This window comes from Myripristis murdjan, chromosome 9 (assembly GCF_902150065.1).
Source record: "Myripristis murdjan chromosome 9, fMyrMur1.1, whole genome shotgun sequence".
Classification (NCBI taxonomy): Eukaryota; Metazoa; Chordata; class Actinopteri; order Holocentriformes; family Holocentridae; genus Myripristis; species Myripristis murdjan.
In genome coordinates, this window is record NC_043988.1 from 24349432 (window position 1) to 24365116 (window position 15685).

Below are 15685 nucleotides of genomic sequence, written 5' to 3' on the forward strand. Positions count from 1 at the left end.
TGTAATCCTCCCCTAAAGGCTGTGTTAACATGGGAAATATGATGTGTAGATACAACCTTCAAAGGTCGTGATTCTTAAAATCAACTAACAATCATCACTAAGATACTTACAGTAAGGCAGTGTGGGATGAGAGGTCATCCTTCTCACGTTGTTGATGTTCCTCTTGATCAGCTGGTAGAAAAAAGTGAGGAGGAGGAAGATGAGGATACTAAATGAAGCTACATTTTTAGAAAATAAATGCAGCATTTGATTTTGGTGAACAACGGCCCTTGAAAAGACAGAGGAAAATTCTGGTGTCGGCACTGGCAATGAGTTAAACAGCTCCCTCGAACAGATTCAAAAGTCAGAAGAACAACTATAATGTGTATCATCAGGCTAAAAGGTCGATTTACAGTCTGCCGATTTGCAGAGGCTGCCACTGGCGAAAGCCATATTTTATGGTCGGTCGTGATGACATTTGATTTATACTTCAAGCGATGCTGTCATTATTGTTGCTATGGTTGTTGCATTCATCACTGAGACGTCAGCTGACTTGAACTTTGACCCCATTGCTTCATCAGTTGTCATGGCAACAGCAGAGCCTTCTTCCCAACGTCAATAAAATTCTCATCTTTTGTAACAGCCAAATCAGCTAGACTGAATCAGAAATTTCTTGAGAATTTAATACATAAAATGATCTTGAATCCCTGCCTGTATGACACTCAGGGGGCAGATTAAAAGCAGAGCTCTAATTGCTCGTATGTTTGTTTTTAGTATGTGCCACAGCGTCCAAAATCAAAACAAAGCGATGATGGAGTGTTGGCAACGTTGTAGCGCTGTCAATCAGGCTATCACAAATTGCCAGATTATAAACTGCCCTTAATGCTTCGTTTAAGCAACAGTATATATAGATACTAAGTGATAGATTCTGTATAGTTAAATTACAGGTCAGCTCCCATTTGTTGTGCTGTATTAAAATCAGTAACACTGACAGCTACCAAGGAAGGATTAGATTTATCAGTGTGTTCAACTGTATTCTGGTCAAAGTTTGAGCATTAGGCTTAACTTGCTGTTTAATAATTAGGAAGCAGAGCAGCTCTTGGTGTGCAGTCTGCTCATTAGGGGCAATGACATAGCTGGACGATATCAGCAAATATGACTCACAATTGCTTGATTCACGAAGACACTGCTACCATCAGAACCAATTCAAAGTCCCCACTGCTGCCTCCTGGTTGTCAGCTACAGTCAACGACATCAAAGTGCCTTTCCAAACTCTGACAGAAAAAAAGCGACTGTGCAAGGAGAGACAGCCTAGTGTCTCACAAGCACTGTAGCAACAAAAAACATCTTAGTTCCTTTGTAAGTCAATGAGGGGAGCTTATGTTTGAGCCATGATGCTTTTGGCAAACTGAGCCAAGACAAAAATGAATTATTAATTAAAACCCTTTCAGCAGCACTGAGGATTTTGTTTTGAGTACAAAGCAGGTCTGAGGTTGGGACTTTTGAGACACCCCGATTAGTTGCAGAGCAACAGACAAGGTCAGTTAATTCCAGAAAAGCTGTTAAGATCGAGTATGCTAAGGCTTTGGCAGTGTTTACTATCTGTGCAAACATAATCTGAGGCAGGCGAGTGATCAGGATAATAACACAGTAAATCAAGAAAGGGAAGAGTGGGGGAAAGGTGTTATAATTAAACCTAAACAGGATATCCAAAAATCTTTCAATCCTGAAAAAACTTGATATACCACAAGTGCCTGAAACCATTTCAAGTGATCATATGTGTTGCTTCAGAGATGTGGGCTGCACAAGAGAGAGGCTCACCACGGCTGCACCTCTGCCCGTCTGCAAGCCCCCTAACCATGGCATGTTGATGGGTGTGCCGGGGCTGCTGTGGGTGTAGGGCGTGGTGCCATGGAGGGCGGCAAAGTCATCGCGCGTATGGACCACCAGGAAATCATCACCACCACCACTAAACAGAGGCAGACAACAATACTTATAATACATTTTAATGATGTGGCAACACAATTAGGATATCTTTAATGAGTGTTTAGTGGGCAAGATAATTTTAATTATTGTTTCATTTTGTCTCCGGTGTTGGAATTTTTTCCCCTGTTAAAGACCGACATCACGGCTGTCATGAGAGAAACAACAAGGGACACTTAATGAGAATTTCAATAAACAAGGTATCATTATCCATCTCCTGGTAAGAAAAATAACTCCATTAAGCAAGGATGAAGCCAAGTGTCTTGTTGCCTTGTTAACAAGGCATCTGGTCTTTTGTTTGCACTGTGGGCATGTGTGGCAGGAATTATGGCTCCGTATGTAGGACAAGGACAAGGACAAATACGGATAGAAGTTCACTTTGTTTCATCACACAATACTCTGCCTCTTCAGCAGCAACACCATGGAGGTATAAAGACAGCAACACATACACAAGAGTTAAAACACATACTTGCGCCAGTGTTGGGAAAATGTTGATCATTAACAATATAGTGTGATTATATAGTTATGATGTGATTATTATTTTATTACTACTTCCTATAAGTGGCAACTCATAATTTCATTTGTTATACTACTTCAATATTATTGAATATCCCTCAATTAATGGTGAGTTATGCTGAAAAGTCCAGCATGTGCATGAAGTGATTTAAAAATGACAGAAAATATCAACATAAATAAATAAATACACAAATAAATCCTCCATGTTTACGGTGGAAACTCTTGAAAAAACAAACACAGAAAAAAAGGTGTGCTGGCTAAGTTATTCTGAGCGTTGCTTCTCAAAACAATAACAGCAGCAATTAAATTAAACACTGACCATCACTTAAGCCAATGTGCCTTGCAGCGAGTGTTTCAACAACTTAATTAACAGGTTGTGGTACTCAGAAATAATAAACAGAACAGAATCTCACAAGAGCATCTGATCTTAAAGATGAATAACTGTGCTACTTTATCTTCACAGTCACTAGTACTGAAGTATTTCATTAACAGAAGCTTTGCAAAACATTCCACTTTAAACTGTACACTACTCCGTTACTCAGATAAATAACAAAGCTGACTGGCCAGTTAAAAACACACAATACAGAATCACATAAACTGACAATCCAAACTACCACACCCACACGAAATGTGGTCCTGGGGGTGTAAAGTTGAAAAGGTGATATGAAGTGCTCTTTTACCCACTGACATCTGCAACTATGTATTCACACACATGCACACAATGACACATACATACTCACACCCACCCGCCTGCTCTCTTACCCTTTAGCCTCGGCCTCGTCATCATCGATCCATGTTAAGATCTGTGTGGCCAAGATGGATGACACGTCCAGCTCCTGAATGTCATGAGTGGAGGCCATGACTAAACAATTACGATTTGCCTGGGAAACAGAGAGAGAGAGAGAGACAGAGAGAGAGACAGAGAGAGAAGACGGAGGAGGAGGAAGAGGCGAGAAACAGAGAGTGAGTGGAGTAACAAAGAGGAGAGTCAGACAGGAGCAGCAACCACGGGTCACACATACAAGCAGAAACACAGAAAACAATTTTATAGTCAGGCAAGTTAAAAGGACCGCAAGAGTGTGAGGATAGGAAAAAAAAAAAGCATTCCCATCCTGCATTTAGCCTAGGGTCACAGAATCATCCAGCTCTCTGTGTTTAATGATGACCTGAGGTGTGCCTTGCTTTGATCACTGGCGAGGGAGCTTAAACAGGCCAGCACCGCTGCCTTCCTTGAAATAAAACAGTACATCCAACCAAGAGCATCACTGTGTGAAGCTCTTCCTATATCAAACAAGGACAAATCCAGTTGAAAAACATCAAAAAGGAGCAGACGGCATGGTTACTCTGCTCAGCGGGGATAAAGCACTGGGATTTGGAACTTTTGCGTAAAAGAAAATTTCTCAAGGTGAGATTTGCAGGTGTGAGGGAAATGGCTTATGATGAATTACCACTTCTTACTTAAGATTACCATCACAATGAACACGTTTAAAGCATTTCTTTATGCTACCAAGTATTCAGGTAATCACTGAGCAGCTCTGGAACTCATGCAATTGACCTGCTAGAATTGTTACTCCCTCAGGTACAATGGCTCACCTAACCTATTTAGTGGAAAGTGGAACACAGTGATGTCAGTTTTTCAGCTGCTCTCCAGCAGCAGGATGTCGAGCTTGAACAATACAACACCGCATTCATGAATATCAGTAACGACTTTAATATTTATGGACTGAAGCCATCTGAACGTATCTACATATTCTATATCTATATTTAGTATTGCCTTTCCTTTGTGGCAGGGTAGAAGCCCTCTGCAGCAGTATTTAGAGGCTGGTTCAGAAAAGGTCTCCATTGAAACCCAAGGTAACAGTAATGAAAAGAAGAAAGAAACAGGAGAAGAATAACGGGAGAAGAGGGTGAATAATAAGAAGAAAACTACCAGTACAAAGGATAAAGACGAAAAACGTGAAAATGATAAAGAAAACATACATGCATAATTGCTTGGAATCTAATTAAAATGCTGTGTTATAGTAGCTCAGGTTTAGGGTTTCCCAGGCAACCAAATGTGGCGAGTTTCTATTGAAGGTCGGTGTGTATATATATGGAAATTAAAGAAACGGGGCTCTTATTTATACAATACGCACACTGTTCTCTGCTGGACCCTGACTAATTGCACTAATGAGAAAAACTGAAAGTCATTAATAGAGAAAAATAACAACAATATACCAAAATATATACAGGTGTAGAGAATATTACCCATTAATAGAGGAAAAATGACAACAATGAACAAAAATATATACAGGTGTAGAGAATATTACACTGGATGATTACTGATCAATTATAAAATCAATGACTGAGATCTGTGTAAAGGAGCTGTACCTTGTTGATCGCAAATGCTGTGATGATGTCAGACTCCTTGTGGATGATGCGTGCCTTTCCGCCAGGGTATCCCAGATCTGCCTCAATCTGCAGAGTGGATCATGAACACAAATCACCACCATGCAGTTCCACCAATTATTACCGATGACACCTGGGTGATCATTTCTGCAGACAAATTATAGGTCTAACATCTGATACATTTCCTCCTGCCGAACAAAATAGAGACAATGACCTGAGAGCACCCACAAGAGGAACTTATGAATGAACATTAATGCTGTAAAAGACAGATCTTATAACAGCTACATTTCAATCAAAGTCTATTCTTTATTTGCAAAGTAATGTGTGTCATGATATGTTTACTGTGCATTTATGTATGTGGCTTGCCGGAGGGGTTAGAAAAGGACATGTGTAATGCATAAGGCCACACTGTTAAGCCTACAGCAACCAACATAACTTGGTTAGTGCTGTTAGCACAACTACAAACAATTCTTCAGCAGTGAGTGTGAGCACACACTGTACCACAGAAATCCTATGGGATGCATGCAGTTGCAGAATAGGCCATGGTACTGCATATTGTATAGAGATGTTACAATTTGATGCAGAAGTTATTTAAAGTGAGGCAGGCATTCTTGGAGCATGAGATTGAATTAAGTCTTTATTGCGCTTATTCAAGGGGAAAAGACCATGTCTTTGTCTGTCAGATGGAATAAAGTAAAACTCAACTTATAGAAATCTAAATATGGTGGTTTGCCATTTGCACAGAGCGCATAATCCCTGTGGGATGCGGATTCACTGCGACAGTGTTGGCCCATTAATCAGAAGCTATTCAGCTTCATAGCATGTCCTCTGAGAGACTGGGTTAATTAACGCTGAGCCAAGCAGAGTGGCTACAATGTGGTAGCTTGCAAAGAGAGAACCAAAAGATTAGCAAACCTCTATGAAGCATCAATGTACAGTGCAATGTAAGATTTATGGCTCCACCACACAAGAATACTCTGACAGCTAAATGTAAGATTTAGAGCCAAGACTTGAATATACAGTGTTCATGGCTCAGAACACACACACACAATTCTGTCAAATATAATTTTAATGTCTCTTAGATTATATAATTCTAGCTGTCAACTACTTTATAAGGCAAATACAAGCCACATTATGAGTATGTTCCCATATCTAACTTAATATACTTTTCACACTAAAACATGATAAGATACACTTCAAAATGTTTCAATATTTAAACTGAATACTCTTTGTTTAAATATTCAATACAAAATATCAAAGCACATTTTTGAGAACATGTTTAAATAATTCTTAAATAAAATAGTGTCATTTTCTGTTGCAGGCTAGTATATGTAAAATTATGTTTAATGATAGATCATTTAGAGGTACCAGTGAGATGCAAAATATAATATTAAAGTGAGACTTTACAAATCAGAAAATGGCATGGCTTTACTTGACAGCCATTCATTTGCCAGGATTTAAACCCCCACCTCGCATGCCCACATCTACCACCACCATCCTCCCCATCCCACCACCAGAAGCCATAACTAATGCAAAGCAGCGGTACCTGATTGTTTCCTGCCTCGTCCATCCCTGAACATTTCATTTTGTCAGTCTGGTCCTCAACCGACTTTGATTATTGGGGGGAAGCAGCACAATGCACAGGGTAGACACACACAAATCACAAATCACAAACATACAAAACAATAACCGGTGATGAACCATGCAGTCAAACACACACACACACACAGGCTGTATTATTAGGTTGTTAATCGACCAGGCTGAATTAATAGAATTATCTGACCAAACGAAAGCATTGTAATGCAACAAGAGAGAGTATGAATATATGTGGTTGGCATGCGGAACAAAAAGCATAAATGCGCCAACAGGGATTTAGGAGCAATGATGACACAGTTTGCCTGGGGGTGGATACAAAAGATGTGTTGTGGATTTTAACATTACAAAATAGTTAAATTTGTTATTCAGTGACAAGTAATGCAATGTGCAAGAGAGCTCTATAGCTGGGTAATACATAGAGTTCATGCAGCAGAGTAGCATGATGCAAAACCTCTACCTCATTCTGTTCACGTTTCTTGGTGAAGATATTTCTAATGAAAGTCTCCTGGATTTCTTCCTGCTTAACCAGAAACTGCCACAGACGCTTCACTGGCAGTGCCGAATGGTGGTTAGACCTGGAAGGCCAAAAAAAAAAAAAAAAAAAACTCCTGCATGTTAACACTCATTAAAGCAGTTATATCAGTTCACTGAAGCACAATGAACTGTGCTCACAAAATTTCCCTATTCAACAATGATTTGTGCCATTGGTGCTTATCTGAAAACTCCACATATCTGGTGCTTTAGGCAAAATGCATCAAATGCACACAACCAATGTTCATCCAAGAACAATAAATCCCAATGGAAGAGCTATGTGGAGGGCTACAGCAGGTCGCCACTGCTCAAAGATAGACCCTTGAATCAAGAGAGATTCTGAAGAGCACTTTTTTTTGCGCTGTAAAGGCTCTGCTCATCATGTGCCAAAGGCAAGTTGAAATGAAACGCCCAGCATTATGATAACATTAAGTCTCCATGTTTAAAAACTGATTTGTCAGAAGGCTTGATTTTTTGTTTGTTTTTTTAAACCATAGCTTTTATCTGGTAAACAAGAATGCATCCATAGCTATAGGAGCTAAAATGTGCACACACACAAACATCTTATGGCTGGCAAGGCTTGAATTTAATTAATTCAAAATGTAAGTTAATCTTCTATTTCATTTAGAAATATTTCTGCATTATTCCAGTGCAGACTGAATGCAAGAACATTTCTCTAGTAGTGAGTTAGCCCTTCATCTTACAAACTATTATTAATTGGCCTGAATATGAGCAGACCCAGGTCCATGGATTTACCTGAATGGCGTGTTGGATGGTTCGAACAGAGCCTTGTGTCTAAGGAGGGCAGGGCCAGGGGTGGATGTTTCATCGTGCAGGTGTGTAGAAATGTACTTTGAAGGGGGGCCTCCAAAGATCTCCAGTCTCTTCTGTAGCACCTGCTCCCAGCGCTGCAGAGTCTTTAGCACCGCATGGCACAGGGGAGAGCCAACGGGCAGATCTGGGTAAGCAGAGGCAAGTGTGCACAAATAGGGGGAGAAAAATGAGGGAGAAAAAAAATCACTTAAAACAGGCAGTGAAAAATGTTGCAGCACTTGTCTAAGTACCACACATTACTATGTCAGAGGATAGTGTGTAATGTATTTTAGTGTTTACCTAATAGATCGTGTCCTGCCATCGGGTAGAAGGACTTGAGATTGCCCAGCACTAGCTGAACCATTGCCAGACGCATCAAACACCAACTGGAAGGACAGGGGAGGCCATTATATGTAGTTGTTTAAGGAGAGCCAACTGAGTTTGAATGGAAGGTTTCCTCCCTCCAACCAGACATTGCCGTGCTTTTACTATATGCAATTTGGCTTATGATGCCGCACGGTGCCACAGCTTATTAGCTCCAAAGGTAATAATTAACTCCAATTTTCCTTCAGCATCTATTGCTACTTTGGAGTAGTGAAGACAGTTTTTCAGGGGTTACAGCCCCCTCTGTGCTATGCTATTCAAAGAATTTGTGTACCTGTATGAATTGTGGTTAGAATGCTCGGTCAGTGCAGAGTTGGGGTCAAACATGTCTCCGTACTCGTCGTCGTCTTCATCTTCATCCTGACTGCCTTGGCTCTCCTCTGAGTCATACTCAACTCTGCTTTCTGATGGTGGCAGGCTTGGCTAAAAGATACAGGATGCGGAGCGACAACAACAATAACAATGAAGGACTGAGCTTGTGAACGTGATTTGTAACGCGCATGGGTACACTGGCTAGCTCATAGTTTAAAACAGGTAAGATACACAGCTCATTTTGATCAAACAACATTTCAAAAGCTCAAACCATCAAATTCATAATTAGTATTTTGTTGCCAGCCAGCTTGTCTTTTAATGACTACAGCGGTTCACACAGTTTAATTAGATGATTTTGACTCACAACATTATTTCCACGGGTTATAAACTGGAACCACAATGACCATACAATACAAAACAAAAGGTGAAACACTAACAGTGATAAGCTGAAATATTCTAGCCACAATATAATATGAATTTCATATTTTTCATGGTACAGATAGAAACAAATGATAGGGTAACCATAAGAAAAGGCTCCTGTTTTGTTATATAACATAAAACGACAGGATCCTTTCATTCTGGGTTACCTTGGCGATCAAATAGTCCCAAATGCTGAGTTCTGGATGGACAAAACGTTCTTTAAAGATGGAGGCAGCTTCTTGCTCCACTACAGGCTTGGGACTGGCTGGCCCCTCCCTCTCCCTCTCCGGTCCTGCCTCCTCCTTGGAGCTGCTGCGTGACGACAGAAGCCTGAAACGCCTGGACTTCCTGTCCAAGCTCTCGTTGGCTGGCGAGGCTGGAGGGACCACACAAAGCTTAAATCAGGAGAGCTGAATGTCTTGTCGCTGATTGATGTGGGATGGCATCACAGCCACACCCTCTCATGCATTTTCATAACATACATAGGCCATATGCAAAGCCTAACAGGTAACAACACTTTGAAGTTCTCAACTTATCTGAACTTCTGATACTTTTGATAATTACATCATCATCTAATACTGAACTTTTTTTCGATCTGTTGTGTAATTTACCTATATTTTGTCAAATTTACCGAAGTTTCAGTATTGTTACATCAGACACCCTCCACCATTCACTACTCAGAAACAGACAGACAAAACAAAAAACCTCTACCAACCTGGCGGAGGTGATTTTGCAGGGCTGTTGGGTTTCTCTATGACAGGGGTCCGGGCCCCTCCTCCGAACACCGCCACCCACAGCTTGCTGTTGAGGGGGTGGGCTATGATGCGGAACAGCTCGTTGCTGGAGTGGGTGGCCATGCCGTGAACGAACAAGCTGAGGAAGACAGCAGTCAGGATCTCACAGAGCAACACAGATAAGCCGGGCTGGCTTTCCTCGCCCGCTGAGCTCAACAGACGGATCAGAGAGGCAATACCTGGAGAGAGGAATAGGAGTAAAGGAGCAAAGGAAGAGGAGAGAGGAAAGAGGAGAGATAGGTGTATAAGTGTGTGGAGGAGGGTAGAGAAAGGTAAGGAAGGCATGGAAAGTAGAGGCAATGGAGGTAGAAGAGGGATTAAAGGAAGCAGGGAGGCAGGAAAGGGGGGTTGGATGGAGGAAGAGGAGTGTAGGAGGCGAGAAGCATGGAGGGCAGAGGATATGACAGATTCACGGTTGTATAAACATACTAAGCAGCAGCCAAACACTAATTATAGTGATTGACAAGCTTGGATCTTATGGCGTTACATAGTAGGGGTGTACCATAACAGTTCAGCTTTTTCATGGTTCAGGTTGCACCTCAGTTTTTAGGGCACAGTCAAGTTTGTATTACATTTGAGCTTGAAAACAAACAAAAAAACAAACACACAAAAAAACAAAAAAACTGAGTGAGACTTAGGGCCAATGTTCTTGTAAAGTTTTAAATTGCTGCGACAGAAAGCTTGTGTAAAAGTTGATTATTAGGCCTAATATTATTTATCAAAAGCAGTGTTGAATGCTCTGCAGTACAAATGTGCATTGTGTAAACTTTATACAATCTTTCCATTTTGGTACAATATCGTTACAACCACATTACATAGGCTAAAATGGTTTTTATAACAAGCACCTTAATCGCTGGTTTACAAGGTAAAGGATGATTTACCACCAGCTCCAGCCAAAAACAAAACGCTCTGGTCTGCATCCCCACCTTGATTACCTGACCCTCATTGTGATTACAGTTGAGACTGGTGCAAATATTGGGGTTCTTCCTTTGAGATGTGCTGTATTTGCTGTGTGTTTCAACAACATAATGAATTTAGCTTTGAGTCACTAAATGAGATTTCAATAGTCAGTTATTATTAGCCTCATGAACCTAAAAAAGTACAAATGAACAAAACTACACACACACACACACACACACACATATAAAAAATCAAGTCACCATCTGAATAAACCCTTACCCATAGGAATAAAAGTGAACTCATTTGCTGTTATGCATAATCATAAACATATTTGTGACATTTCTTAAGAATATGTATTTCTATTTTGAAAATACTGAGAAAAATGCAGCTATTATTAGTATTATTAAAGACAATCGGTTTAGTTGATTTACCAGGCCACTGTGCAGGAGAAGTGTTGGGCAGAACCGTCTCTTCCATGCTGACTGTTCTGATTGGCTGCTTCTGAGACAACAGCACACTTTGATACACAATCCCTGTGAAATGGTTCACATGGCTGTGGAAGATACAACACACACACACACACACACACAGTATGAAGGCACAGATAAAAACATATACATTAAACATGTAACACTGCACTGAAAAGTACAAATCTAAAACAGGGTTAGTCAGTGTAAACAGATAATGTCAAGAGCTGTAAATGTTCTAACTTTGCTTGGTATTGCTTCAGGTTTTTTTTTTTTATATGAAATAGAAAATAGAAAGCAGCAGCACTGTCAAACTCTGTTATGCCAAGACATGAAATGCTAATGGGCTGCACGGTAAGTTAGCTGCCTATCTGAAGTAGATTATAGTGAAGAAATACAGAACATCTTTAGGATAAAGGAAGTGCCACAACTATGTTCTCACATCAAGGCTTTTCTTCAGCACACAGAAGATGACAACTGATACTTGGATAGGTTCTCAGTTATTTTTTTAAAAAAATTTTAAATAGGAAATACAGAATATTCAACCCACCACTGACTCTACATTTCTTTCTAACATCCAATAAATTCCCTTTTAAGCCACTGACCAAAAAAATTGCCTCTCCATCTGAAGGAATTCAAAAGTGGAGCGGAATATCATTCAGAAGAAAATGACAGTCACTTTGGTCCTTCCTGCCCTTCTTATGTCCCATTCAACCCCGATATTCACATCTTCTGTTCACTCACACTCCACCCAGAGTGAACAGGTAATCCCCAGTGCTCTTAGGTTTTATGCAGATGGACCTATTAACAAGCATGCTTTCATAAAGGTCAGCTAAATCAAACAGCAGCTGACATGAAAACAGAGATAAAAAGAGCGTAACATGGATGCTGCCAACTTCGATTAAAAAAAAAAAAAAAAAAAAAAAACACTGAACCCGAGCAACCTAACATCTTCGAATTCCTTCTAAAACATTCACTCACTCAAGAGGAAAATGTAGGAGCTTATATCATAATTACCATAACAAAGACAGTGTTAAATTAGAAATAGCCTTGCTAATTTAGTTAGGCTGCATAACTCCCAATAGTACAAGATAGATGGCTCTGGGTTGAGTGGGTGTGTGTGTCTGCATGTGTGTTAGCATGCATATGTTATTCCAGTGAGGAAGATGTAAAACCCAGTGCTTATTCAATCACATCCCCAAGGTTTGAAATACCACGGGCAGAGAGCATGCTGTACAAAGTCAGCCAATTTGCCAGTAAATCAGGAGAAGGTGTAACTGTTTGGTCATTCAGCTAGAATAATGAATGAGCGTTCTCCCTACTCTACTAGCCTAAAAACATTTCCCTTTTCCAGTGACATATTTTTCAATGTCACATGCAATTCTATCTCTGGGGTCACAGCACTGTGGCTTTGGAGTTCACAATCCAGTCAAGCATAAGTTAAAAGCACTCTGTATTACATCAAGCAATCTGACAGCGCTGTGACAGAAATTCACACAAGGAGCACAGTTGACATCTGAATGTATCAAATACATCAAGGTTTCATTCAAGGCTTAAATCTTTGATCAATTAAGGTTAAGCTTTTTGGCCGCACCACTAAAACGCTTCTTAAAACCATCCCACAAATGTGCCAAATCAAATGATCACAGTGCTAGGACTATTCTACGGCCTAAGAGTGCTTCAAATCATTGTTCGCATAAATTAGAAAACCTACTTCTAAGACATAAAAAACCAGAGTGAAACCAGAGTGCTCACAATAACCTAATTTTTGTCCATGTTATGTCGTCTTTTTCAGTACATATTTTTTGTTGTTGTTTACAAATACTCACAATCGGGAAAAAACAGATCACTCATTATCGATAAATAATCCGGTGGCAGCTCAAGCTGGTGTCTGACTGTTAGTGGAGCTGTGTCAAGGTTAATGTGGTGGCAAATGAAAATTCAAGTTAAACATCGCTTTAAGACTTCAAGAATTTGAGATGAAAGTTGCTCCCAGAGATGCCCCACTGCAGATATCAGAACATTTAAATTTGACTCATTTCAAGTCAGGCAGCATAAAAGTGCTTTTGAAAGTCTGGGCTGGAACCTGAGAATATTTATTTCATTAGACTCCCAAATGATTGTGCACAAATGGTTGACTCCCAAACAGTGTATGGTTTGTGATGTGTTCAGATTTGGTATGAAGTTATTTACTATGTTATTATACAGGCATGTTACAGCACCTTTGCAAAAGAAGACATGTTTAAGGGTAAATTTGGTTTAGATGAGACAGCTAAACAATATAAAAATGATGGAACTGAAATACGTGTGGCTCCTTTACTCTTTTTTTCTCAATGTCACCGTCATAACCATCACCTCACCTATTGGGTGTGTGACACCTCTGTGCCACAGAACATCACCTACCTAAAAATCACTGCTTGATGAGACTCCTACCTGTAGTTGTGTCCATCACACAGACACTGATAGATGCAGGCAGACAAGGACGCAGCCAGAGTGTGCATCACATAGATCTGAAAGAAGAGTCACGGTCAAAAAACAAACAGGAATTAGCATGAGGGTCTGAGTGAGGTGCATTTTTTAAAATCAAAACCAAACCAACCCAACCGAAATGAACAAAATGAATGCTTACTTATCCATAACTTGCTTGAAGCTATTAAAACTACTGTTTATACACTTTAAAATCAGCTCCTGAACCGCTAGTAGGGAGTGACGATACATTTTATGGATAATTTCACGGGTCATTTCACATGTCTTTTAATGTCCTTGGCCTTTCGCGATGAAAAACGTAAATCAACTTCATAGGTTTTCCATCAAGAAGAAACCTCAAAGTCTGTACTTTGAAGGGTAATTTGATTATTTTCAACCTGGCCCTTTTATTCTTAGTTATTTTTTCACATTACACAGATTGATTCTGATCAAGATTTTTTTTTATTTTATTTACTTCACTGTATATTCCTACATACTCCTAGTCTCCAGGGAATGCTGCTCACCAATACACTGTGACTAGGCAAATTGAAACTGAAACAGTCGACTTAAAAAACACCCACAACATGTCCTTTTAAACATAATAACACCCCAGTGTGAAATGCCTGCATCTGATAGTATTGCTATTTTAATTAGTGCAAGCAAGTTAGAAGGCAAAACATACTTTAATGACAGTTCCACTTCATATCAGAATTATAATGAACATGAACAGCTGAATAAGCTCTTGTTCATTATTATTGTTCATGTTAACCTCCTGCTGATACTAAAAAGTAGTTATTTTTAAAGTAGTCAAAGTAGTTTTTTTTTTTTTTTTGCATCACTGTTTTATTTGATAGCTACAAGAGAGAGAGAGCCAGAAAAGGCACGGGTAGAGAGGGGATGGGCTTGGATTTGAACCTGGACGCTGCAATCGGGACTCAGCCTTGACAAGTGGTGTACACACTACCAGGTGAGCTACTGGGGCGGCGCTAAAAGGTACTCCCACTTGTTGTTTAAGAGAGGCACACAAAGCTCTACAGTGAAGTGACTGAAACTTTTATTACCATCGATCGGCATGATGGCAAAAATTGAGACAATAAGGGCCTGGTTTAAAACAACAAGAAGTATGCTTTAAATCCAACTCCTTTAGTGTGAATTAAGTGATTTCTGCCAACTGTCATTTCAACAACTCAACGCTTTACTGCCACAGCCATCTGTTTCATGCTAATGAATGAGTAATACAAAAAGCAAAACGGGGGCTGATTTTTTTTTGGATGGTGAACCCGAGGCTGCTGAGGTTTCACTTATTCCAACTAATTCTAGATAAATGGCAAGAACTGAAACAAAGGGCTTCCTTGTCTGCTTTACCTTATTGTTCACCACATCAGGATGCGGAGGAGAGTCGAGTGCATTAATGGTCTGTAAGATGTCATGAGTCAGGTTAGTCAGGTGGACGATGGGATTGGCCACCACCGTCTTGGCATTGGCTGTGCACGCCAGCAGAAGAGGGATAGAGGCGGGATGGGAACAGGGTGTGACCACTGATTGGCTGGAGTCATCCTGTGGGCAGACATCAAAGAGGCACATGATGTAACGTGGCCATCCAGTATGTCTTCTAGCGCATAAAGGTACACACACACACACACACACACACACACACACTCACTCTATTTGGTATATGTGTGGTATGTGTGTGTAGGGTGTTTTAATTATGATTTTGTATTTCTTGTATTTCTAGGAGCAGACTCTTGCACGTGCAAATCAAAGACAGATTTCTTCCTTTTGAATGCAAAAAGTATTGAATGAATTGAATATTTATGCCAATCGCACACACCCTTTTACATCTGGTCATGCCCACAATTATAACTGATGAAACTTTCCTCCATATTAGTTAACATTAAAAATAAGAACAAACACACCAAGCCTTGACATTCTGGCTGAACGTCAGGCAGAAACAGATCACAAGGGGAGCTGAGAGATGAGAGACACTGCTTTTAACTGTGAAACAACAAGCATTTTGCTGGGTCATAATCATACAGGATGAGCTTATTGCTACAGTGTGATGTAACTCAGACATAAGGGGTGCGGGATGAGCGTGCCAGTGCGTAAATGAGACTGTTTTTGTGTGTATGTTCACCT

The 15685-nt window shown here is 40.1% G+C and overlaps 1 protein-coding gene across 5 annotated transcripts in view; it reads right to left on the reverse strand.

Moving 5' to 3' along the window:
- dmxl1 (Dmx like 1) overlaps positions 1-15685 on the reverse strand; it is a 63488-nt gene that overhangs the window by 6640 nt on the left and 41163 nt on the right. For 3 of the 5 annotated variants that reach the window (XM_030060966.1, XM_030060967.1, XM_030060965.1), the window contains exons 32-46: positions 14915-15106; positions 13517-13593; positions 11048-11169; positions 9638-9895; positions 9090-9298; positions 8465-8613; positions 8107-8192; positions 7750-7951; positions 6920-7037; positions 6413-6475; positions 4849-4935; positions 3241-3359; positions 3159-3161; positions 1801-1948; positions 111-171 (exon numbers count right to left, since the gene is read on the reverse strand). In XM_030060966.1, the coding sequence (XP_029916826.1) occupies positions 111-171; positions 1801-1948; positions 3159-3161; positions 3241-3359; positions 4849-4935; positions 6413-6475; positions 6920-7037; positions 7750-7951; positions 8107-8192; positions 8465-8613; positions 9090-9298; positions 9638-9895; positions 11048-11169; positions 13517-13593; positions 14915-15106 (1894 nt within the window). Of the gene's footprint in view, positions 1-110; positions 172-1800; positions 1949-3158; positions 3162-3220; positions 3360-4848; positions 4936-6412; positions 6476-6919; positions 7038-7749; positions 7952-8106; positions 8193-8464; positions 8614-9089; positions 9299-9637; positions 9896-11047; positions 11170-13516; positions 13594-14914; positions 15107-15685 lie in introns of those variants that run through there. The other 2 variants (XM_030060968.1, XM_030060969.1) reach the window with 2 other exon arrangements.